Source organism: Pyrus communis, chromosome 4 (assembly GCF_041283825.1).
Source record: "Pyrus communis isolate YQ-2024b chromosome 4, ASM4128382v1, whole genome shotgun sequence".
Lineage (NCBI taxonomy): Eukaryota > Viridiplantae > Streptophyta > Magnoliopsida > Rosales > Rosaceae > Pyrus > Pyrus communis.
Window position 1 is genome coordinate 2,726,801 of NC_142568.1, and position 22,242 is coordinate 2,749,042.

General features: G+C 38.9%; 3 protein-coding genes and 1 pseudogene across 10 annotated transcripts; 2 read left to right on the forward strand and 2 right to left on the reverse strand.

Annotated features, from left to right (window-relative positions):
• Positions 1 to 86: 86 nt before the first annotated feature.
• Positions 87 to 2,614, reverse strand: LOC137721678 (B3 domain-containing protein REM10). Of its 2 annotated transcripts, none has more exons than XM_088692275.1 (5): positions 2,310 to 2,614; positions 1,832 to 1,933; positions 1,024 to 1,312; positions 809 to 918; positions 87 to 508 (listed from the first exon to the last, which is right to left on the reverse strand). In XM_088692275.1, exons 2-5 carry the CDS (start codon positions 1,913 to 1,915, stop codon positions 182 to 184), a joined length of 810 nt encoding a protein of 269 aa, XP_088548401.1. In that variant the 5' UTR covers positions 1,916 to 1,933; positions 2,310 to 2,614; the 3' UTR covers positions 87 to 181. The 2 variants fall into 2 exon arrangements, with proteins under 2 accessions (XP_088548401.1, XP_088548400.1); XM_088692274.1 differs by having other exon boundaries at positions 1,024 to 1,336; positions 2,310 to 2,605.
• A 1,066-nt stretch (positions 2,615 to 3,680) lies between these two features.
• LOC137723711 (B3 domain-containing protein REM10) lies at positions 3,681 to 11,269 on the forward strand. 3 transcript variants are annotated; one of them, XM_088692276.1, is made up of 6 exons: positions 3,681 to 3,883; positions 9,182 to 9,255; positions 9,477 to 9,578; positions 10,054 to 10,366; positions 10,512 to 10,624; positions 10,761 to 11,269. In XM_088692276.1, exons 3-6 carry the CDS (start codon positions 9,495 to 9,497, stop codon positions 11,079 to 11,081), a joined length of 831 nt encoding a protein of 276 aa, XP_088548402.1. In that variant the 5' UTR covers positions 3,681 to 3,883; positions 9,182 to 9,255; positions 9,477 to 9,494; the 3' UTR covers positions 11,082 to 11,269. The 3 variants fall into 3 exon arrangements, with proteins under 3 accessions (XP_088548402.1, XP_088548404.1, XP_088548403.1); XM_088692278.1 differs by having other exon boundaries at positions 3,681 to 3,878; XM_088692277.1 differs by lacking the exon at positions 9,182 to 9,255.
• LOC148697297 (secreted RxLR effector protein 161 pseudogene) lies at positions 7,619 to 8,661 on the forward strand (annotated as a pseudogene).
• Positions 11,270 to 12,509: 1,240 nt separating the features above from the next.
• Positions 12,510 to 19,501, reverse strand: LOC137723135 (uncharacterized). Of its 5 annotated transcripts, none has more exons than XM_088692284.1 (6): positions 16,406 to 19,501; positions 14,742 to 15,036; positions 14,204 to 14,347; positions 13,951 to 14,012; positions 13,571 to 13,727; positions 12,510 to 13,079 (listed from the first exon to the last, which is right to left on the reverse strand). In XM_088692284.1, the coding sequence occupies exons 1-2, from the start codon at positions 19,400 to 19,402 to the stop codon at positions 14,992 to 14,994; spliced, it is 3,042 nt and encodes a 1,013-aa protein (XP_088548410.1). In that variant the 5' UTR covers positions 19,403 to 19,501; the 3' UTR covers positions 12,510 to 13,079; positions 13,571 to 13,727; positions 13,951 to 14,012; positions 14,204 to 14,347; positions 14,742 to 14,991. The 5 variants fall into 5 exon arrangements, with proteins under 5 accessions (XP_088548410.1, XP_088548406.1, XP_088548409.1 ...); XM_088692280.1 differs by having other exon boundaries at positions 13,562 to 13,727; XM_088692283.1 differs by having other exon boundaries at positions 14,189 to 14,347.
• Positions 19,502 to 22,242: the final 2,741 nt, after the last annotated feature.

Genomic DNA, 22,242 nt, shown 5'->3' on the forward strand with positions numbered 1-22,242 from the left:
GTGAGTGTGTTGTAAGTGCGGGAATTCGATGTATCTACCTTCGAAAGTAATTTGATGCCGGAAAAAACGATTTCCACACTCATTCCTCATTTTGCACGTCTCTATTTAATTTTGTGGATCCACTTTTAAAATATTACAACCGATGAGTATTGCGATACGAGAGTCTAATCTGACGTAAATTCTAGCTTGAGTTTTCCACATCAGGGTCAGAGGCATCAAGTTCAAGTACAAGACGTGGCCTCTTTCCTCCGGCTTCAGCTCTGAAGAAATGAATCTTCATTTCACTTCTCTTTTTATTGACAAGCTCGAACACGACGGTGTCCCCGGTTGAAACGTTGTTCGCACGCCAACATGCAATCAACCCTTCCGTCATGCGCAAATGGCCGCTACCATACTTTGTATTATCGAGCCGGAGCTTAACTTTCCATGACTTCCCATTTGGATCTATAAGTCTCACCCTCTCCTTTTTGATGAGACCTACTGCTACAGCTAGTTCCTTCGGCACGGTCTGCAATATCAAGGACAGAACACAAAAAAGGGAAAGAAAATGCTCAGTCACTTGTGTCACGGCCCAAGGAAGCGCACGCAGGCACCTACGTCAAAAGGACTAGTCACTAATGAGGCTCCCTGTAATCGCTTATAGTTTATCGATCTGGTAGTAAACACATGTGACGTTAGGTTGTGCATGGCGTGTGTTTAATTCTAAGCGATTGCAGGGAGCAGCGTAATAACTAGTCATTTTGGGTACAACGCCGAGATGGCACGCGCTTCCCTGGATCGGAGAAGGTTTCATAAATATCGTGCTCACCATTCGATAAGGGTTCTTCGACACATCTCCTTCGAAGCATGTATACTTGGATCTGAACACGATGAGTCCATCTGATGTTTGTTTCACATCAGCAGGCTCGTATGACATGCCTGTAGAGAAAATAGCACATTCGAACACAATGTCTCCAAACAGATACACATGAATAAGAAGAAAAGAAACACCCATTTACCACATACAAAACTTGTATGACTCACTTTTCTTTCGGTTGCGAATACTAGCTTGATTTCCAGTTGTCTTCTTGGCAGCTGCAGCTTCCTCCTTTTCGCATCCAGTTGGATTATAGATTTTGACATCGAACTTTGTGTGGCCATCGTACTCAAAAACCAAGAAATTCCCGATTTCTAAGAGATGATCCTCCACGAAATGACGCCAACCCTTGCGGAAGAAAAACTTTCCTCCCTTTCTCCCTTCCAATCCTACTGTCCACGATTCTCCACTCGGGCTTCTAAGAGTGCATTTGCAGGGAGGCCGTCCATTGAAATTCTCCATGAATAAAGGTGGCAGACACTTCAAAGTTTCATGGTATCAGAAAACAGAAATGCAGTTGTGTAACATCAAAATATGAAAACAATTAATCAAACACTGCCTAATTCTATGTCAAATCAGAAAAGCCATAGCATGTGTGACTGAATCAGCCAATATGAATGTATGATCATAAATCCGATGAGAAGTTTGTTTAATTTCCGCGGTTACAAAAGTCTGTATCGTTCAAGTGGAAGGTTCTATATATAAATCACAAGAAAACACTTAATTTTGCAGAAGAGTCTGAACAGAAGTGTTTGTTTTGGCCTTGGAAGGCAGAGTGCCTAACAAATATAAATTGCCAAGAAAACATGTTCACTAACAAGAACAACAAAATCCAAAAGTTAAAAGGCAATGCTCATCTAAATGACAGAACAGATAAAGAAACAGAAAGTATTTGTCATCCATTCGCTGCTGCAGCGACCGATCATGAATTAATCTCAAGTGAAAACGGAAGCTAGTGAAGGAGCAGGATGTTACCAAATGCCGAGAGAAGTCATCATCAACTAGGGGCTTGAAAAAGGATCGCACTCTCCGCGCAGGATTTGTTGATTTCCTCGCCATTTGAGCGGAAAAGCTTTACTGAAATTCCGAAAATGGGTGATAATACACTTCAACTAGTAAATCGAAAACCGAAAAATATTGTAGCAAATTTCAACAAACTACTTCTTCATAAAGGAGCAGACTTGGGAAACAAGATGAAAGTAGTCCTAAAAGATTGTTTGAAATATATTATATGCATGCTGCCTTAGGAATTTATAAGTTGAACAAAGAACAGCTAGTAATTATATATGTTGCTGATTAATTACAAAATTTACAAACATAGGAAGATCTTCAAAACATGATTAATAAAAAAAAATATAAACATTAAACAACTTATAGTGATAATAATTCAAACCGATACACCTTTGAGAAGCTTTTATCGGTTTCACAGATACAATATGATGAGAAAACATACCTGCAGATTCTTTAGGGGATTTTCTGGGGGAGAAGATTGCCTCAAAACACTATCCTTTGTCTGACTAGTTTTTCCTGGGAAACATTAGACATGATGAGGAGGAAAAGTAAAACTTGTGAAGGAGGTAAAAGGTTCAGCCACCAACCATCGTAAGTTTCTTTTAATTTTCCTCACATTTTTTGCAATCAAAATTGACATGCATTGAATCATTTGCATGTGCATTATTTGCTCATTTGGGATGATGCAATATATATGGAGACTCTAGACAAATTCATGAAAAAGTGAATTTTTCCAGTTTTGAACAAGTGATTTTGTTCTCATCTCACCTTCCCCCGATCAATTACTTCACTTTTCGACCAAAAAAATCAACTACTCCTCCACTCATCACCTAATTATCCATCTAGTATTTTGACTAAAATTGTTGATCAAACAAATGGTGATAAAATGTATAATAATTTTGTTGTTTAAACATAAAACGGACACATTTGCTAACAGTCTCTACCTAGTAAGGGGGCTATATGCTAGTTATCAGGCAGGGCTGGCTACACGTAGCCTGCGAGCCTCGAGCGAGCCCTCTAACAAAGCTTTTGTGGAGCTCACATGGGCTTCCCATTTGTTTCTTCGCACTCTTTCAAATCATGACGACAACAAAATGTAGATTCTTTTTTTATTTTTTGGGTAAAAAAAAGGAGTCCTTGGCTCCCAATTCTTTCTCTAAATTGTTTCTATCAAGAACACTTTAAATTGGAAGCAGATTTGGAAGAAGCCTGGCAAACGGTGAAATTGTCTGTAGACATGCATGGATGGAACTTTAAGCTCACTTAATCTGGTTGAAGGCTCCATGACTGCTGTCTCTACAACCACAAGGAAGACGGACCCAGCTCCTATGGCTAGGGTTCTTGAACCACTCTTGTCAAGAAATGTTCCAAACGCAGTAAAATTAACATGACATTACATTAGTCCATGCATGCACTTAAAACAAACAATAGGAGTTAGACGTCGCGTAACTCCTCCCTTGTCGAAAAAAAATAAGAGAGGAAGCAGTGCTTGTTAACTTTTTTCGGAATGCTGATAACAATTCTCATGCATTAAATAAACAATCTTTAGATAATTACGTGATCTGATGAGGCTGAAGTAATTAATTGGGGATGGTGAGATGACAGGAAAAACGAATCCAATGCATCACCGACGCTAAATTTGGTTCTGCACTTTGAAAAAGTCACTTGTTCAAGGCAATACAAAACTGGAAAAACCTTCCTACACAGATCAATTAAATATTTATTAAATGCAGTAATAATTCATCCCAAAATAGCAAATAATGCACATGGATGGTGGGTGCACTTGTAATTCCCCCCCTCAATAAATTTATGACTGTTTATGTAATTCACATATATAGTTTGACAAAGATCACCAGCCAGCTAGCAGAGTTGGCATCAGCTTCAATCCCTCACCTCAAATTCTCTCCCAGCTCGATCATACTTAGCCAAGATTTTTCAGCTGAAATGCCGCCTTCACAGAGAGTGTGATCCTTCTTCAAGCCCCTAGTCGATGATGACTTCTTCTCTCGGCGTATAGTAATTTTCCGTTTTCTGTTTTAAGTTTATCGGATAGGCGTTGTTCAAGTGCATTTCCATTTAGCTTTCGGATTAGTGAGTAACTATATTTCTGTCAGTCCGTGCTTGCCTTCTGAGGGCAAAGGCCCAAAACTTGCATAATTACAGACTAAACTTGATATAACTGTTAGAATTGTTTAAAACTCTAGCCGTTATCTGATAAGGATTTACAGCTAGGGTTCCTAGTTTTTAGGGTTGTTTTATCTTTTAGAAACAATAATCCCTACACTTAAGGGACGTGTTGCATGTTTCCTGTTTTGACGTAGTCTCCACCATGATCGTAGGTCCTGTGATCGTGGGAAGTAGTTGTTTCTTTTCATGTTCAAATGTAAAGGCTATTTAATAGCCATGCAGTTTGTTTGCTTAATAAGAATTCTCCCGGTTTTGTTTTGTAAGCTCTCGAACTTTGCATTACAGCAGTCCTTTGCAAGTTTCTGGTTCCAACATCTGGTATCAGAGCCCCACTCCGGGGCCTGATCGAGAGTCTGCAACCTAAGCGGAGAGACACAACCATGGCGTCTGAGAATAGTTACGTACAACCAGCTATTCCCAAGCTTGACGGACACTATGACCACTGGAGTATGCTTATGGAGAATTTCCTTCGTTCCAAAGAGTATTGGAACTTGGTGGAGATTGGGATTACTGCAGCAGCAGGAGGATCGGAAACTGGGGAAGCACAGAAGAAGATCTTAGATGAACTAAAGCTGAAAGACTTGAAGGCCAAGAACTATTTGTTCCAAGCTATAGATCGGTCCATTTTGGAGACCATTCTGAAGAAAGACACAGCAAAGGATATATGGGATTCCTTGAAACAAAAGTATCAAGGAACTGCACGTGTAAAACGTGCACAACTGCAGGCCCTTCGCAAGGAGTTCGAGGTGCTGCACATGAAGAATGGAGAAACAGTCAATAGTTATTTTGGCAGAACTCTTGCCATAGCTAACAAGATGCGGACTCACGGAGAAAAAATGGACGACGTGGTGATCATTGAAAAAATCCTGAGATCCATGACAACGAAGTTCGACTATGTTGTCTGTTCGATTGAAGAATCGAATGACCTAGATACCATGTCTATCGACGAACTCCAGAGCAGCCTTTTGGTGCATGAGCAAAGGATGAGTCGACATCAGGAGGATGAACATGCTCTTCAGGTTACTTATGGAATCCAGCAAGGAGGACGAGGACGAGGAACCTATCGAGGAAGAGGAAGAGGACGGGGAAGGCTAGACAAGTCAACCCTAGAATGCTATCATTGCCATGAACTAGGGCATTTTCAGTGGGAGTGTCCAAAGAAACCTAAGGAGGAGAAAGCAAACTATGTGGAGACAAAAGAAGAGATTTTGTTGATGGCACTCGTGGAGTTCAATGAGGCAACAGCGGAGCACACATGGTTCCTTGATTCTGGATGCAGCAATCACATGTGTGGCAAGAGGGACCTATTTAGTGAGTTTGACAGCAGTTTCACAGAATCAGTGAAGCTTGGAAATAATTCCAGCTTAACTGTCCAAGGCAAAGGAAACGTTCGAATGGAGGTAAATGGTATGATACACGTGATCACCAGTGTGTTCTATGTACCAGATTTGAAGAACAACTTGTTAAGCATCGGACAATTACAAGAGAAGGGACTCTCAGTACTTATCCAACATGGAAGGTGCAAAATCTTTCACGAAGAGAAAGGTCTAATCATGGAGACCAAGATGAGTTCTAATCGAATGTTTGCAATATCAGCTCGAGGACTACCAAAGGAACAAAGATGTTTCTCGTCTCAAACCACTGATCAAGCACGACTTTGGCATTGTCGCTATGGGCATCTGAGCTGGAATGGGCTTAGAATACTTCAACAGAAGCATATGGTGGAAGGAATGCCTTAATTCACTGCCTCTCAAAGGGTATGTGAAGACTGTTTGGTAGGGAGACAACCCAGAGACCCTTTTCCCAGGGAAAGCACATGGAGAGCCTCCGAGATACTACAACTAGTGCATGCGGACATATGCGGGCCAATTAATCCTGCATCAAACAGCAAAAAGAGGTACCTTATCACCTTTATAGATGATTTTAGCAGAAAAACATGGGTTTATTTTTTGGTAGAGAAATCCGAAGCATTTGGCACGTTCAAATCCTACAAAGCAAGGGTAGAGAAGGAAACTGGGACATCAATAAGAAGCTTAAGAACAGATCGAGGAGGGGAGTTTACTTCACACGAATTCACAAATTTTTGCCAAGAGAATGGAGTTCATAGGCAATTAACTGCAGCATATACCCCCCAACAGAACGGTGTAGCAGAACGAAAGAATCGCACCATCATGAACATGGTGCGAAGTATGTTGTCAGCCAAGCAAGTTCCAAAAACTTTCTGGCCAGAAGGAGTTAACTGGGCAGTGCATGTGTTGAATCGATGCCCCACTCTTGCCGTGAAGAACAAGACACCTGAGGAGGCATGGAATGGACACAAACCATCCGTGGACCATTTCAGAATCTTTGGGTGCATTGCTCATGCTCACATACCTGACAATAAAAGAGTGAAGCTCGATGCCAAGAGCTGTAAATGTGTATTGCTTGGGGTGAGTGAAGAGTCTAAAGCTTATCGATTATTTGATCCTGTCTCACAGAAAATAATCATAAGCCGGGATGTAGTGTTCGAAGAAGACAAGCAGTGGGTTTGGGATGACAATCACAAGGAAGTCATTATGGCAGATCTCGAATGGGATATGGATGAAGAAAATGGCACTGAGATGACAAGTAATCCTGAGGCTGAAAGTAATGAAGAAATTGAAACCGAATCTGATCATGGTGGATTAGTAGCTGAAGAAGACAGCCAAGTTGATGAAGTCTCACCTTTCACAAGACGAACTCGAAGACCACCAACTTGGATGAGGGACTACGAAACAGGTCAGGGCTTATCTGATGAGGAGAATGAGGGTATGGCTCAATTGGCACTATTTACTGATCAAGATCCCACAACCTTTGAAGAAGCAGTGACATCCGAAATATGGAGACAGGCCATGGATCAAGAAATACAGGCAATCGAGAAGAACAGTACGTGGGAATTGGTCGAGCTACCACCTGGAGGGAAAACTATCGGAGTAAAATGGGTATTCAAGACGAAACTTAACGAGAATGGAGAAATAGATAAACATAAAGCTCGACTAGTTGCTAAAGGTTACTGCCAACAGTATGGGATTGACTATGCAGAAGTCTTCGCACCAGTTGCTCGTCTAGACACCATTCGCATGGTAATCTCGCTTGCTGCGCAAAAGAACTGGGACATTTATCAGCTTGATGTCAAGTCCGCATTTCTGCATGGGGAGTTAGATGAAGAAGTATTTGTAGATCAACCACCTGGGTATGAACAGAAAGGGCAGGAGATGAAAGTGTATCGACTGAAGAAGGCTCTATATGGACTCAAGCAGGCTCCCCGAGCCTGGTACAGTCGTATAGAGTCGTATTTCAACAAGGAAGGATTCAACAAATGTCCTTTTGAGCACACATTATTCATCAAAACTGCAGAACAAGGTAAGATCTTGATAGTATGTCTTTACGTCGATGATCTCATTTTTACTGGAAATGATAAGTTGATGTTTGAACAATTTAAGAAATCTATGATGGTGGAGTTCGACATGTCCGATCTCGGAAAAATGAGATACTTTCTTGGTATTGAAGTAATACAAGGTTCTGGAGGAATCTTTATTAGTCAAAGAAAGTATGCTCAAGAGATATTGGAAAGGTTTAACATGCATCAATGCAACTCGGTACTAAATCCCATTGTTCCTGGTTTCAAACTTACAAAAGATGAAGGAGGAATAGAGGTTGATGGCACTGTTTACAAACAGATGGTAGGAAGTCTCATGTACCTAACAGCTACACGCCCTGACTTAATGTTTGTTGTAAGTTTGATTAGCCGTTACATGGAGCGTCCAACTGAAGTTCACATGCAGACGGCAAAAAGAGTTCTTAGATATGTTAAAGGAACTACTGATTTGGGGATATTCTACAAGAAGGGAGGAACTGAGGAGTTGATTGGGTACACCGATAGTGATTATGCGGGTGATCAAGATGATAGGAAGAGCACCTCAGGTTATGTATTTATGGTGAATATGGGCGCAGTCTCTTGGTCCTCAAAGAAACAGCCAGTTGTTACTTTATCCACTACTGAGGCAGAATTCATAGCAGCAGCATCAAGTGCATGCCAGGTGGTTTGGTTAAGAAGAATTTTGGAGAGTCTTAACCATGAGCAACGAAGTCCAACAGTGGTGTATTGTGATAATATTTCGACTATCAAACTATCAAGAAATCCTGTGTTGCATGGTCGAAGCAAACATATTGATGTAAGGTTCCACTTTCTTCGAAATTTGGTTAAGGATGAAGTTTTAGAACTGGTGCACTGCTCATCTCTGGAACAAGTTGCAGATATTTTCACGAAGCCGTTGAAGGTCGACTTGTTTCTGAAGTTGCGGGGATTACTGGGTGTTTGCAAGCTTCAGGAGTAAACTGAATAGCTGTGGTATTCAGTTTAAGGGAGGATGTTAGAATTGTTTAAAACTCTAGCCGTTATCTGATAAGGATTTACAGCTAGGGTTCCTAGTTTTTAGGGTTGTTTTATCTTTTAGAAACAATAATCCCTACACTTAAGGGACGTGTTGCATGTTTCCTGTTTTGACGTAGTCTCCACCATGATCGTAGGTCCTGTGATCGTGGGAAGTAGTTGTTTCTTTTCATGTTCAAATGTAAAGGCTATTTAATAGCCATGCAGTTTGTTTGCTTAATAAGAATTCTCCCGGTTTTGTTTTGTAAGCTCTCGAACTTTGCATTACAGCAGTCCTTTGCAAGTTTCTGGTTCCAACAATAACTTCAATTTTTTGAGCAAATAGTAGGAATAACTGTCTCCTTAGTGATAAAATTAAATTTCTTTCTAATTATCTCTTTAATTATTTCCTTTTATTTATTTATTTGGTCGAAAGTGGAGTAATTGATCGGGGAAGGTGAGATGACCACTTGTTCAAAACTGGAAAAGTTCACTTTTCCATGAATTTGTCTACAGTTTCCATATCAGTTATATATATATATATATATATATATATATATATTTCGTCATCCCAAAGGAGCAAATAATGTACATGGAAATAATTCAATGCATGTCAATTTTGATTGCAAAAAATGTTAGGAATATTAAAAGAAACTTATGATGGTTGGTGGTGGCTGAACTTTTTGCCTCCTTCACGAGTTTTACTTTTCCTCCTCCTCATGTCCAATGTTTCCCAGGAAAAGCTAGTCAGACAAAGGATAGTGTTTTGAGGCAATCTTCTCTCCCAGAAAATCCCCTGAAGAATCTGCATGTATGTTTTATCATCATCTTGTATATCTATGAAACCAGTATAAGCTTCATAGTTGGACAGCATCCAGATAATCTATTTCAACCATTCTTTTAGGAGTACATTTATCTTGTTTCCCCAGTTTGCTCCTTTATGAAGAAGTAGTTTGTGGAAATTCCTTGCAATATTTTTGGGATTTCCGTTTACTTGTTGAAGTGGATGATCACCCATTTTCGGAATTTCAGTAAAGCTTTTACGCTCAAATGGCGAGGAATTCAACAAATCCTTCACGGAGAGTGCGATCCTTTTTCAAGCCCCTAGTTCATGATGACTTCTCTCGGCATTTGGTAACATCCTGCCCCTTTAGTAGCCTCGTTTTCACTTAGAATAACTCAAGATCGATCGCTGCAGGAGCGAATGGATGATAAATACTTTCTGTTTCTTTCTCTGTTCTGGCATTTGGATGAGACATGCCTTTTAACTTTTCGATTAAATTTTTTGGTAATTAATGTTTGTTAGGCACTCCGCCTTCCAAGGGCAAAACAAACACTTACGTTCAGACTCTTCTGCAAAATTACAAAGTGTTTTCTTGTGATTTATATATAGATGAACCTACCATTTGAACGAAACAGACTTTTGTAACCGCGAAAATTAAACAAACTTCTCTTTGGATTTACGATCTTGCTTTCATATTGACTAATTCAGTCATGCATGTGATGGCTTTTCTGATTTGGCATAGAATTAGGCAGTGTTTGATTAATTGTTTTCATATTTTGATGTCATACAACCGTATTCTGTTTTCTGATACCATGAACTTTGAAGTGTCTGCCACCTTTATTCATGGAGAATTTCAATGGACGGCCTCCCTGCAAATGCACTCTTAGAGGCCCAAGTGGAGAATCGTGGACGGTAGGTTTGGAAGGAAGAGAGGATGGAAAATTCTTCTTCCGCAAGGGTTGGCAGAATTTCGTTGAGGATCATCTCTTAGAAATCGGTAATTTCTTGGTTTTTAAGTACGATGGCGACACAAAGTTTGACGTCAAAATCTATAATCCAACTGGATGTGAAAAGGAGGAAGCTGTAGCTGCCAAGAAGACAACTGGAAATCAAGCTAGTATTCGTAACCGAAGGAAAAGTAAGTTATACAAGTTTTGTATATACATATATACACTACAGGCATGTTCCTTTCTTTTCTTGTAATGTTGTATATACATATACACACTACAGGCATGTGTATCTGTTCGGAGACAATGTGTTCGAATGTGCTATTTTCTCTACAGGCATGTTGTACAAGCCTGCTGATGTGAAAGAAACATCAGATGGACACATCGCATTCAGATCAAAGTATAAAACATGCTTCAAAGCAACTGTGCCGAAGATTCCTTATCGAATGGTGAGTACTTTCTTCAACCCAATTTGTAAGCCAATTATGTTTATGAAACCTTCCCCGATAGATCCTGGGAAGGGCATGCCATCTCAGCGCTATACCCAACCGACTAGTCACTGATGATGTTCCCTGCATATTGCAGACTGTCCCCAAGAAGCTAGCTGTAGCAAAAGGTCTCATTGAAAAGGAGAGGGTGAGGCTTATAGATCCGGATGGGAAAGTATGGAAAGTTAAGCTCCGGGTCGATGAGATAAAATCTTGTGGCAGTCGTGTGCTCATGACGGAAGGGTTGATGAAATGTTGGCATGCGAACAACGTTTCACCCGGGGACACCGCCGTGTTTGAGCTTGTCAACGAAAAGAGAAGTGAAATGAAGATTCATTTTTTCAGAGCTGAAGCCGGAGGAAAGAGGCCTACTGTTGTGCTTGAACCTGATGCCTCTGACTCTGTTGTGGAAAACTAAAGCTAGTTGGGTTGATTGTGGAACAAGATTATTGAGGTTTTTGGAATCATATTAAGAACATATTCATTGTGGTGGCAACATGCTACTCTATTTGTGTGTGATGAACAGTTGCTTTTGTATTCCCTAACTTACTGTTGTAGTGGCGGAGTCAGGATTTTCAAATAACGGGTTCATGATTTTGACCAAAACTTCATTAGACTATTTCGTTGAGTGGTAGGAACATGTGGATTCTTGCCAACATCTACTAAAGGCTTATGCCAACATAGGTCAACAATTACTATGATATGTAGCGACTTATCAAGAGTGACTACAGGAAACTATAACGTAATGTTGAAGACTGCCAAACTTGTCAACAGAGACATTTCACTGAGTGCTTGATGCGCAAAATAAAGTCGCACAAAAGAAGATAAAAAAGGAAGACAGGGATGATAAAAAAAAAATATAAGAAGTAAAAAGAGAATGTTGTAATTTAGTTTGCCTAGTTGTTTGAAGTTGTTGGGATCATGGACAACAAATGATCCCATGTCACCCTTGTTTGTTTGCAGAATTTGAATTGAATAAATAAAAATGAAATTAACAGACAACAAATTAGCACACATGAGTTGAAGGAGAAAATAGGCTAGCGAAAATTATTTTCTAGACAACAAATGAAATTTGAAGGTAGATGTATCAAATTCTATTGATTTCAAATTTCAGGGACCAAAGTAATAAGTTATACAAATCTCATAAACCATTTTGGTTAAAAAGCCAAAAAAGAAAATAACAGAGAGGACGTCGACACAATTTCGTAGCCGTCTATGTATCTATTGATTTCAAATTTCAAGGACCAAAGTGATGAGTTATGCAAATCTTATGGACCATTTCGGCTAAAAAGCCAAAAACGAAAACAGAGATGACATCGACACGTGTATCTACTAATCACGGGAGGAGGATTCTCTCCCCTCTTTTGGATTGGCATACAATGGGATGCTGTTTTGGATGGGTACTAGAAAGGAAGGGACCTTTCTTATTGGATTTGATTTGATCTGTTCAACATCAAGTACAAGAACAAGAGGACTAAATCGACTGGTGTCGGTATTATTGATTAACAATGTTTTACTGCATCTGATGAGAAGCCTGGAGTTAGGCTTCTGTATGCGTCCCAAGGATGTCTGCAACTGTGCAACTACGACAAATGTTCGCTTGTTCTGTCAGTTTGGGGTTTGATATTAGATAAGGAGTGTTTGATTTTGAAGCCCAGGGTTCTCATGGACCCATATACACTTTTGGGGTACTCATATGCCCCGGCGCTGCCTGCATGTTAATCTGCTTGCTTTGGACCCAAATAACAACGATTTCTTGTATTTATGTATAGACGAAAACTTGGTCACGTGCAACATTCGTACAACATTGCCCGAAAAAAGAGATCTTGCATGGACTTATAAATTAATCTCTTTTTTTTTTTTTTTTTTTTGTCGAAAAGTAACGTTTCATTAAGTAGGAAAAGAGGTTACAGGCCAATCCAAAGGACAGCATAATAACCGAAAATACACTGGGGGAAATCATAAACACAAAACCCAGCCCAATGAGCAAACAAACGAAAACTAAAACCCTAATCCCTATCTTCCAAACGCAGAGAGCAGCTCCACCTGCCACTGCCGCCACGAACGTCCTGCCAGCAGCCACCAAGGCAGCAACACGAGAGAAAATGACCAAGTGGTCAATTCGACCAAGATATCGTAGCACAAAAATTACAAACCCGCAACCAGAAGAGCACCACAACCAAATGTTGTCAAAAGGGTATTTCAACATTTTCCATGTTTTCCCAAAACAGTGCAATGGTGGACCGACTATGGAGAGGAGTTTGCCTGTTCACATTCTCAAAAATGGGTATGCTGCTGCTAGTGTGACTAGAACACATGTCCTACCTTTTCCCTTGCAATCACCTCGTACATGAAAACCGAAATTCAAGGTGACTCGAAATGTTGTTGAGTAGTTTCCTCATGTTGGTTAGATGCACTGCAATCAAAATGAGCACACGCAGAGAATGATTAAATCAATGCAGATGACATAAGCAATTATGGTCGTTAAAATTCATTCGATTCAAAACTAGCTCCCCCAAAAGTAAAACAACTGCAGGAGTCGAAAGAATCTAAAAATCTTGCCCAAAAGTGCAACGGCACAAAATAACTGCGGGCATTGAAGGAATCTAGTAAGTGCATTAAAACGAAGACATTGCTTAACCATGGATTTACATGCATTGCCTAGTCATTTGACCATCATCGTGATAATTTCTATGTTTAAAAACATTGTCCTTGCATATGGAGTTGTTCAATGACAATTGGATGACTAATTTCATATTTGTTGATTTCTTAGCATGAACGATCTTGAAAAGGAATTCAATACATTGATGGCTCGGATCATTAGAGCACATTGTAAGTGATTCTTCTCTAAAATGAGGACATCAGACATCCTTATAAGACACCAATCGTATCTCATACCTGACTTACTTCATAAATTCAAGCACAGTATTTTGTTAGTTGATCAACGACTATCCTCAAGGTTCACAAGTAGGAAGCTTGTGACGGCAAATCCCAGACATAATTTTCTGGCATCGTTTGTCATTATGAGGAAGTTTGACTGGAGCTTCTCGCATCTGTGTAATGCCTGCAATTTGACATTAGACACCTTATGAGATCTTGCGGAGAATTTCCAAACGCAGCTCTGATCACATAATCCTTATTACACTCAATTCATAACTCAAAGTAATTGCTGTAAGAGTAACTAGGCAAAATAAGTTCAAGCTCATACAGAAATTTCATCCTGTAAACTGTTTTTCGAACAATATTGTTTTGTTTCCATGCATAGGATATTTAAATAACACTACTACCTTGACATGATTGATTGGAAATCAAATACAACTTCCCCTGAACTCAGTTCCACGTCACCAACCTGCTCACTCAATGAGCAACAACAGCAGTAAGTAATAGAGCTACACAAGATCATTCTCGCCACGATGAAGTAGCAAATAACATGGTGAATTATCTGTACCTAGTACATAAGTATTTGAACAACCATACATTTAAACAAGTGCAGAGATATGAATAATAAAAATCTGAATTTCTGACCTTCTGATGACTCACCATGAAAATGGCTATGGAGCAGTAAATAAATTCTAGCAGCAGAGACCTGCTGCATATTCTCATTAAGCAGCATCATCTGAAAGCCTTGGTGCAGAACATCGAAACTATGTTGTATGGATACAATTTAGGAAATGTGAGATGATACTGCAAAACCACAATTTTCTAAAAACTTGTTATGAAGACTACAAGGAATATTACAATCACATAAGATTCTAATGAATAGTTTTGTTTTCATATTAGCTTCTTTAACATCTTAAAATACCCACTAAGCCCTTTTTCAATCATACCCCCCATTTCTTCTATAGAAATTTTACAAATAACCCCTTCTACTCTTGCTTGTATCCCTTATGTATCCATCATACATGCCTCACACATATCCATCCCATAACCAAAAATCAAAATTTCCAAGAAATCAACAAGATACAGATTTGGAATATCTGACATCCATCAAGGCATCATGGGGAAGTATTGGTATTGGATCCTGCATTCTCAAGATTTTTGGGGTAACCATGCTATGAAATTATATAAGATGACTTACCTCCTTTGAATAGGTAGGAGATAAAAGTTCTAGTTTTCTTGAATTTCTAGCCGCTTCACAAAGTGAAGTAAAAATGTAGTCACTTCATTAAGCAAGCAACAATCATTCACATCCTATGTTGCAGATGCTTGCACACGGACTCTGATAGAAATGCGGTCCACTCCTCAACAGAACCTTCAACCAGGTCACCAGGTCCAGTGAGTCATCAGATGGTGCATGAGTAACAAAACATGATGGTCTAGAAAACACATTAATTTCTGTCAGATGTCTCTTCTTGCATATGCCAATGGATATCCTGCGCAAATAATTGAGATATATAAGAAGAATAAAAAACAAAAACAAATAATTTACAGTGACAAGCAGAGGCAATTAGATATCAGCAGCACCAACTGTTTCAGATTACAGCTTCCCATACTTTTGAAGTTTGCACCAAACAAGCATAGATTACCTCTCGATAATAGTTTTAAAAATTGATAAAACAAATAAATAAAGCATATTATCTAAGTCATTAAATAGAAATTTTGGGAGAAAAAATTGTTGATTTCATCAACAATTCTGTTTTTTTTTTTTAAAGAAAAAAAAAAGCCCAGTTGTAAGAACTAGAAAGCAGAAGCACTGGCTGCTGCTGTGGTATCAAAAATCTGTGTGATCATTATGTTTCAAAGATCTTTTCAAAATGAATCTAAAATCCTGGACTAACCTCTAAATGCTACAGAAAGGGTCTTCACAGACCTTAAAAAAAGCACAAAAGACAACTTATAGGTAGATACTGTAAATTTACAGCTTGCGGCAGCTCAATCACATACTGCAGCAAAGTAAGATAGCTCATCCACAACAAATCAAAAGGCGCTTATGCGAAATGCTGCCGAGACAGTAAGGCAAAGTTGAGAGATAAGAACAAAACTGCTGACTGAAAGATTGTTCAAGTAACCACTGATCTTATACAGCATAAAGAAAATTCACTTCACAAGAAATAGAGGGCATCATGATGAGGAACTACCAGACGGTGGGTTGACTCCTGAACAGACAAGTCGGCCAAACCATTCAATATAAGATACACAAACAAACAATTCGCTCAAGTAGTTGAATATGAGTTCCAATATTATCACATTTTCTTAATTCATTCCTTTGAATAGTCAATAATGGCTTAAAGGTCCACGCACAGATGCAAAATGCATGGCCAGTCATAGCATTTTACATGCTTATACAGAAACAAATAGACTTGTTACTGTGCTTCCTTAATTGTGCATGTGCTCACACAACACAAAATGTCACATTAAATTCAACCCTTCTCAAAATTAAAACCATTAACATAGAAGCTGTTCAACGTTTTATCTTATGCAATATTTCTTAAATGCAAATTAGATGTTCTCTGTGCACAATTCTTAGTTTGAGCACTGGATTGAGGTTTATTTGGTTAGGGTTTGATTGTGGGGCTTAGGGAAGTAAAGGTAAAGGGCTAAGAAATAAAAGCCATAGGAAATTTTTTTTTTTTTTTTTTTCATTTTCTAGGGCATTAAATGTATCATATTCCCACCTAAAAGATAGAAGCAAATAAAAGAAAAGAAATGATTAAAAATATACATAAAGAGAAAAAAGACTTCATGCAAAAGAAATAGTTGAAAGCTACAGTATGGAAGAAAAGACGAAATAGAGAGACGAACCATGTAGCATATGCTATCTGATAGTTGAAGAGCTTCATCCCACTTGTTAGCTTTAATAAGCCCTTTAATAAGATGAAAGAATGTATCCAGCTCTGGAAAACCACCATGCCTCATCATGTCTGCAAACATCTCCAGTGCCTTACCGACCTTATTTGCATGTGAAAGACTTTCAATCAATGAAGTGTACATATTCTTGTTCACAGATGTAAACGGTGAAGATGACGAAATCTCTTCAAGCAGCTCAAGAGCCACTTCCAACCTTCCAGCCTTTACAAAATTATCAATCAGAACTTTGTATATGTGAGTAATTGGCACTGTGTCACATTCACTCATCTCATTTAAAAGCCCAAGAGAGGTCATGAACTCTCTATTGTAACCTTCAATAACTTTACGGTAGCCTGCCATATGCTTTGGCCAATGTGTTTGTTTCATTTCATCCAAAAGCTTATGAGCTTCATCCAGTAGTCCAGTTGAACAGCAATGATTTATCAAAACCCCGTAGGTGATAAAATTTGGAGCACAACCCTTAGAGCTCATTTGTTTAAAAAGCTCAAAACACTTTTCGATATTACCTGCTTTCCCAAAGCCATCTATCATTGCAGTATAAGTCACGACATTTGGATAACACCCTTTTTCTTCCATCATCAGCATAAGCTTATAGGCTTCATCTGTTTTTCCAACTTTACACAGGGCATCAATCATCTCTGTGTAGATAACAACATTTGGTGCACAAGAGTTTTCTAACATTTTGGACAAGACTTTTAAAGCAAGATCCAGTCTTTTATCCTTAAACAACCTATCAATCAAAGAACTGTACGTATACACATTTGGACTGTACCCTTGCTCTGACATCTTAGCAAACACCTCTTGTGCTTCATATAGCTTCCCATACTTGCAAAATCCATCTATAAGAGCATCATAAATAATATGGTTAGGTTCACAACCTTCTTCTGACATAGCATGCAATAAATCACGGGCCTCTTTAACCTTGTGTGCTTTGCATAAACCATCCACCAAAGCCCCATAGGTATAGACATTAGGTTCTCTAAAACTCTGATCATCACTTCCAAAATACTTATCAACATCAGGGACGTCCACATTACCTCTCATTCTCTCATATATCTGGCAAGCCTTTTCAATTCTACCAGCTTTACAATGACCATCAATTAAAGCAGTATAAGTAATAACATTAGGACTGCAACCTTCAGTCAACATCATCTCAAAGAGTTGATCAGCATCAGACACCTTCTTTGCTTTAAGGTATGCATGTATAAGAGCAGTATATGTCACCACGTTTGGAGCACAACCATTTCGTATCATTTCATTAAACCAGCTCCGAGATTGTTCAATAAGGCCAGCTTTACAAAAACTATCAATTAAAATAGTATAGGTATAGACATCAGGAACAATACTGTTCCTTTTCATTTCTTTAAACAACAAAAATGCTTGTTCTACCTTGGAGGCATTACACAAAAAGCCAATAACATTAGCATACGTACTAGTGTCAGGAACAAAACCCCTGCTCATCATTTCGCTGATAACCTTATAGGCTTTCTCAAATTTTCCGGCACCGCAAAGACACCATGCAAAATTGCTCACATTGACCTTACTTAGAACAACCCCTGCATCAAGCATCTCACCATAAGCTTTTTCAGCCAAATCTAACATATCTGGGCTTGGTAATTCCCTGTTTCCACATATACCACCAATCAAGATATTGTAAACCACGTAGCCTGGCTGGCATTCACATCTTACCATTTTCTTAAGCAACTTATAAGCATAAGAGTAATCTCCGGACCTGCAATAAGCATGTACAAGAGAACTAAATATCTGAGGGCTTGGATAACAACCTTCTGTGATCATCATACTAAGAATTCTCTTGCACCTACCGAGCTGTCTTTTCTTCAAACACCCACAAAGCAAAGTCCTATAGGTCACAACATTAGGAATGCAAGAATCACATCGCATTCTGTTCAAAAAATCCATAGCTTCCTCAAAAAGTGAAGCTTCACACAACCCAGATATCATCTTCGTGTAAAGAATAGTATTGGGCACAAACTCTTCCTTCTCAACCAATGCAAGAGCTTCCTTCCACCTCCCAGCTTTGCAAAGGGCGTGAACAAATGAACCAAATGTATACTCATCCATCTTAAACCCTGAATCCAACATCTCCACATGGACCAAGTGTGCTGTGTCCAACTTATCTGCTTCTAGAAACACTTGAACTAAAGCATTGTAAGTTGCTTGAGTTGGCTTGTATCCGAAATCCTTGAGCCTCCCCAGCTCTTCCAAAGCTACATTCCACAACCCATTTCGGCAATACTTCCGAATCAAAACATTAAGCAACTTCCTAAGCACCTCTCTATCATCACCCTTAATTTCTTGCAGAAAATGTTCCGCCACCCTCTTATTACCACACTCCAATAACTCTAAAAACGCGTTGTACACGGGAGCAGTGTGACTAAACCCAATTTGTCTACCTGCCCATATGAAAAATTTCACACCCAATTCAGGATTTTGTATAAGCTTCAACACCTCCACCACCAGAGTTTCATTCAGATTATCCCTAAACTGCCTAAGAAACTTCTGGGTTTTGTCATCAAACTCATCATTATTATTCCTGATAGCATTCGAAATCAAAATGGCATTGTTAGAAAACTTAGCTGATTCAAATTTTGGCATCGAAGACCCACCACCAACACTGGTATCCAACACCGAATCGCGCAGAGAGGCGAATTCCTCTGCCGAAATAGACTCAACTCCAGAACTCTCCAGCTTGAACAAGTCGTTGGGATCGACCAGACCATCGAGATTGTCCTCCGAAGAAGTGCAAAGTAATCTGGGGAAGCAAGGTTTTAGACTTTGGTGGGAGGATTTGAATGGAGAAGGGAATGGGTGTGGTGGGTTTGTGGAGAAAAAGGGGTTGGACTTCAGAGGTGACGAAGATATGGTGGAAATTGATTGCCAGACGAGAGTTTTCAACCGCCTTCTGCTCATTTTTGAACTGCGAGAGCTTGGAGCGGGTGTTTGTTTTCAGGGTTTATGATGGGGTTTTCCTTTCTGGCCGGAAAGAAAGACGATATAACTTACAAGGGCCTGTTTGAAAAGTTTTTTAATAGCCTAAAAACCGTTTTTGGCAGCAAATCATTTAAGTGCTTTTTTTAGAAGCACTTAAATATTTAATGGTTAACAACATTTTGCACCTTAGAGCGTCTCCAACAGTTCTTTAAATGTAACTCTTCAGGTGTACCATTTCTAAGAAAAACTTCAGAAAAATTACCATATTTTTAGTTTAGGTACCAATTGATAGGTCAATCCAAATCATTTTATACATATCACTAAATCTCACTAAATTTTTCAATAATTAGTGGCCGGCCAGCCTTTAGATGACTTTTCTGGCAACCCTCGACTTTTTCGATGATTGGCTGGACAACCAGAGGCGGCGTTGAGGGGGAGCGAAATGTGCAATTGCACAGGGCCCCCAAATTTGAAGGGCCCCAAAAATTTTTGGTATCTTATATTTATATGTATTAATGTTATATATTAAAAATATACTTTAATTGGCACTTTAAAAACTTATAGTGTACTTTTCATAAGTGTAAATTTTTTTTTCTTTCTAAATATAAAAATTTGGAGTACACAATAAGAAAACAGGAGTGCCAATAACACCTTAAAAAACGATTTTCTTTTCAATTTTATTATATAATAATGCTATATATTCAAGTGAAACTTTAAAGTTAGAGTTTTTGAAGCTTTTTTTTTTCTTTATTTGGTTGCTTAAGGTTGAAATGTTTTTGATTATCTAGTGAAGATTATGTTTGTAACTCTTTTTACTTATTTAATGACATTTGTAAACTTACAACTAGTGAGTCCTAAAGGTTGTTTTGATTTAAGTTATTATTTTCTCGTACCAATATATTGTCCTATGTTGTAGGCATAATTTACTGAACAATTATGGAAACCATATAGAGAGAAAAGGTGCGGCATAGAGAGAAGAAGAGAGAGATGTGTAATTGTGTGGTGTGTGTTATTCCACCCCATTATGCCTTTAGTTATAGTAGTAGGGAAGGTTAATTCCTTACCCTTTAGGATTACAACATTTAATAGGTAATCTACTCCTAATAGGAATATAAGATATATTCCCATATCTACTAGGATTTACGCAATCACATTCCTAATCTAATAGGACTGCAACACTCCCCCTTGAGTGTGTAAATACTCAAGTAAATGGCGCATCAAGTATTCAGCGATGAAGTAAGTACAGTTGATGAAGTCGTCGGCACGATGAGCAAATACGAGTCTCAAATCAACGGAAGAATGCATAAAAAAATAAAACTCACAAAACCTCGTTATGGTAAAACCCAAAGTGGGAGAAAACCCATAGACTAAGGAGAAAAATGAGAAGTTGCATTAAGTCAAAACTATACATCTTTTGGACGCAAGTAGAAGAGCTCACAAGGGTATGATAAGCCCAATATAGGTGTCTCGTTAAAACCTAGTTAGGTAGCAAAAAATCCAATGGGAAAAATGCTCCTAATCGTAGGGAAAAAGAGTACATTAAGATCAAGTGAGTATACTTTTGGATACTCCCCCTAAGTTTGACATAACTTCCACATGAGAACTACAAGCATTGCATATGATAGTTAGGTATACCAATTCCTCAGACAAGTTTCTGGAAGGTTGATTTCGGCAGTGACGTCGTGTAGAGGCCGGCAAGGTTGTCTGAGATTGGCTTGCATGACTTCAATCTCCTGATGCTTTGCTGATGTAGATATGGACGCAATATGTCTTGGTGTTAACTTCGTTGATGTATCATGGCTTGATCAGGTTGATACATGTGGCATAGTCTTCATGGATCGTTGTTGGGACTCAATGATGGATGAAAAATAGCAAGTACTTCGAATATGCTCAACAAGAACTTATAACTATGTCTCACTTGTGGTGTAGTAAAGTAAGGTAAGTCTTGGAATGATTCGAAGATTTCGCAACTAAGGACATATTGTGGACCTTCAAGATATTGAGATATCCCTAACGGTAAAGACATAACCATTCGAGGATTTTGCCTTGTGCAGGTTTGATAAGTAACCTACGTCAGCATAACAACAAGGCAATCATCATTTCAAGGATCAGGGGGTTGGATCCGCTCGAGATGTGTTGGGATTTGCCTTCATAGTACCTTCAGGGTGTGTCTTTAATACCAATTCAATGGTTACGTGTAGGCGCGGCCAAGATCAATAGCGAATGAGATGTCTTATCTAATACAATGAGCTAAGTACAACAAAGCGCAAAGTTGAACTTTAGATATGGAATTTCGGATTCCATAGCCCTTTCAAGGGTCTCGTTTGCATATAACGTATGGACGATCAAATGTATACTCAAAGGTGGCACCTTTAGGGTGTAGTTCAACTGGTAGACCAAAATACCGTCAGAACAATGCTTCAACTTCAGGTCAAGGCATAGACGAGTTTTCCCAAGATATTTCATCTCAAATTCCATCTTTAGGTGCAAGGTAGTTTTCTCAAGCTCTTCTGATGTCTTAGTGAGAATCGTGTCAACGACATAAACTGTAACTCTAGCAATTCGAAATAAGACTTCATAGTTTAACACGCAAGAGCATAATTCATCCATGGCTGATCAAATAATCACTTAGATGGTTATACCACTTCCGTCAGATTGTAAGTGAATGCCTCAAACAAGTTAAGAAGATGTTATGTGGTTTGGAACTATTTGAACTAGTCCATGTAATTCTTTGGGAACTTACATGTAAATCTTCGTATCTATATCCCCATGGAGAAAACACTAACCACATTTCATAATGTTGCTATCAATCACATGAC

Coding starts and splice junctions, on each gene's coding strand:
- LOC137721678 (XM_088692274.1), bottom strand. CDS start 1,915: ATGGCGAGGAAATCAACAAATCCTGCGCGGAGAGTGCGATCCTTTTTC. Junction 1,337..1,831: donor ATGACTTCTCTCGGCATTTG/GTAACATCCTGC, acceptor GAAACTTTGAAG/TGTCTGCCACCTTTATTCAT. Junction 509..808: donor CGAAGAACCCTTATCGAATG/GTGAGCACGATA, acceptor TTGATATTGCAG/ACCGTGCCGAAGGAACTAGC.
- LOC137723711 (XM_088692276.1), top strand. CDS start 9,495: ATGGCGAGGAATTCAACAAATCCTTCACGGAGAGTGCGATCCTTTTTC. Junction 9,579..10,053: donor ATGACTTCTCTCGGCATTTG/GTAACATCCTGC, acceptor TGAACTTTGAAG/TGTCTGCCACCTTTATTCAT. Junction 10,367..10,511: donor TATTCGTAACCGAAGGAAAA/GTAAGTTATACA, acceptor TTTTCTCTACAG/GCATGTTGTACAAGCCTGCT.
- LOC137723135 (XM_088692282.1), bottom strand. CDS start 19,402: ATGAGCAGAAGGCGGTTGAAAACTCTCGTCTGGCAATCAATTTCCACC. Junction 15,037..16,405: donor CAGATAGCATATGCTACATG/GTTCGTCTCTCT, acceptor TTATTTGCGCAG/GATATCCATTGGCATATGCA.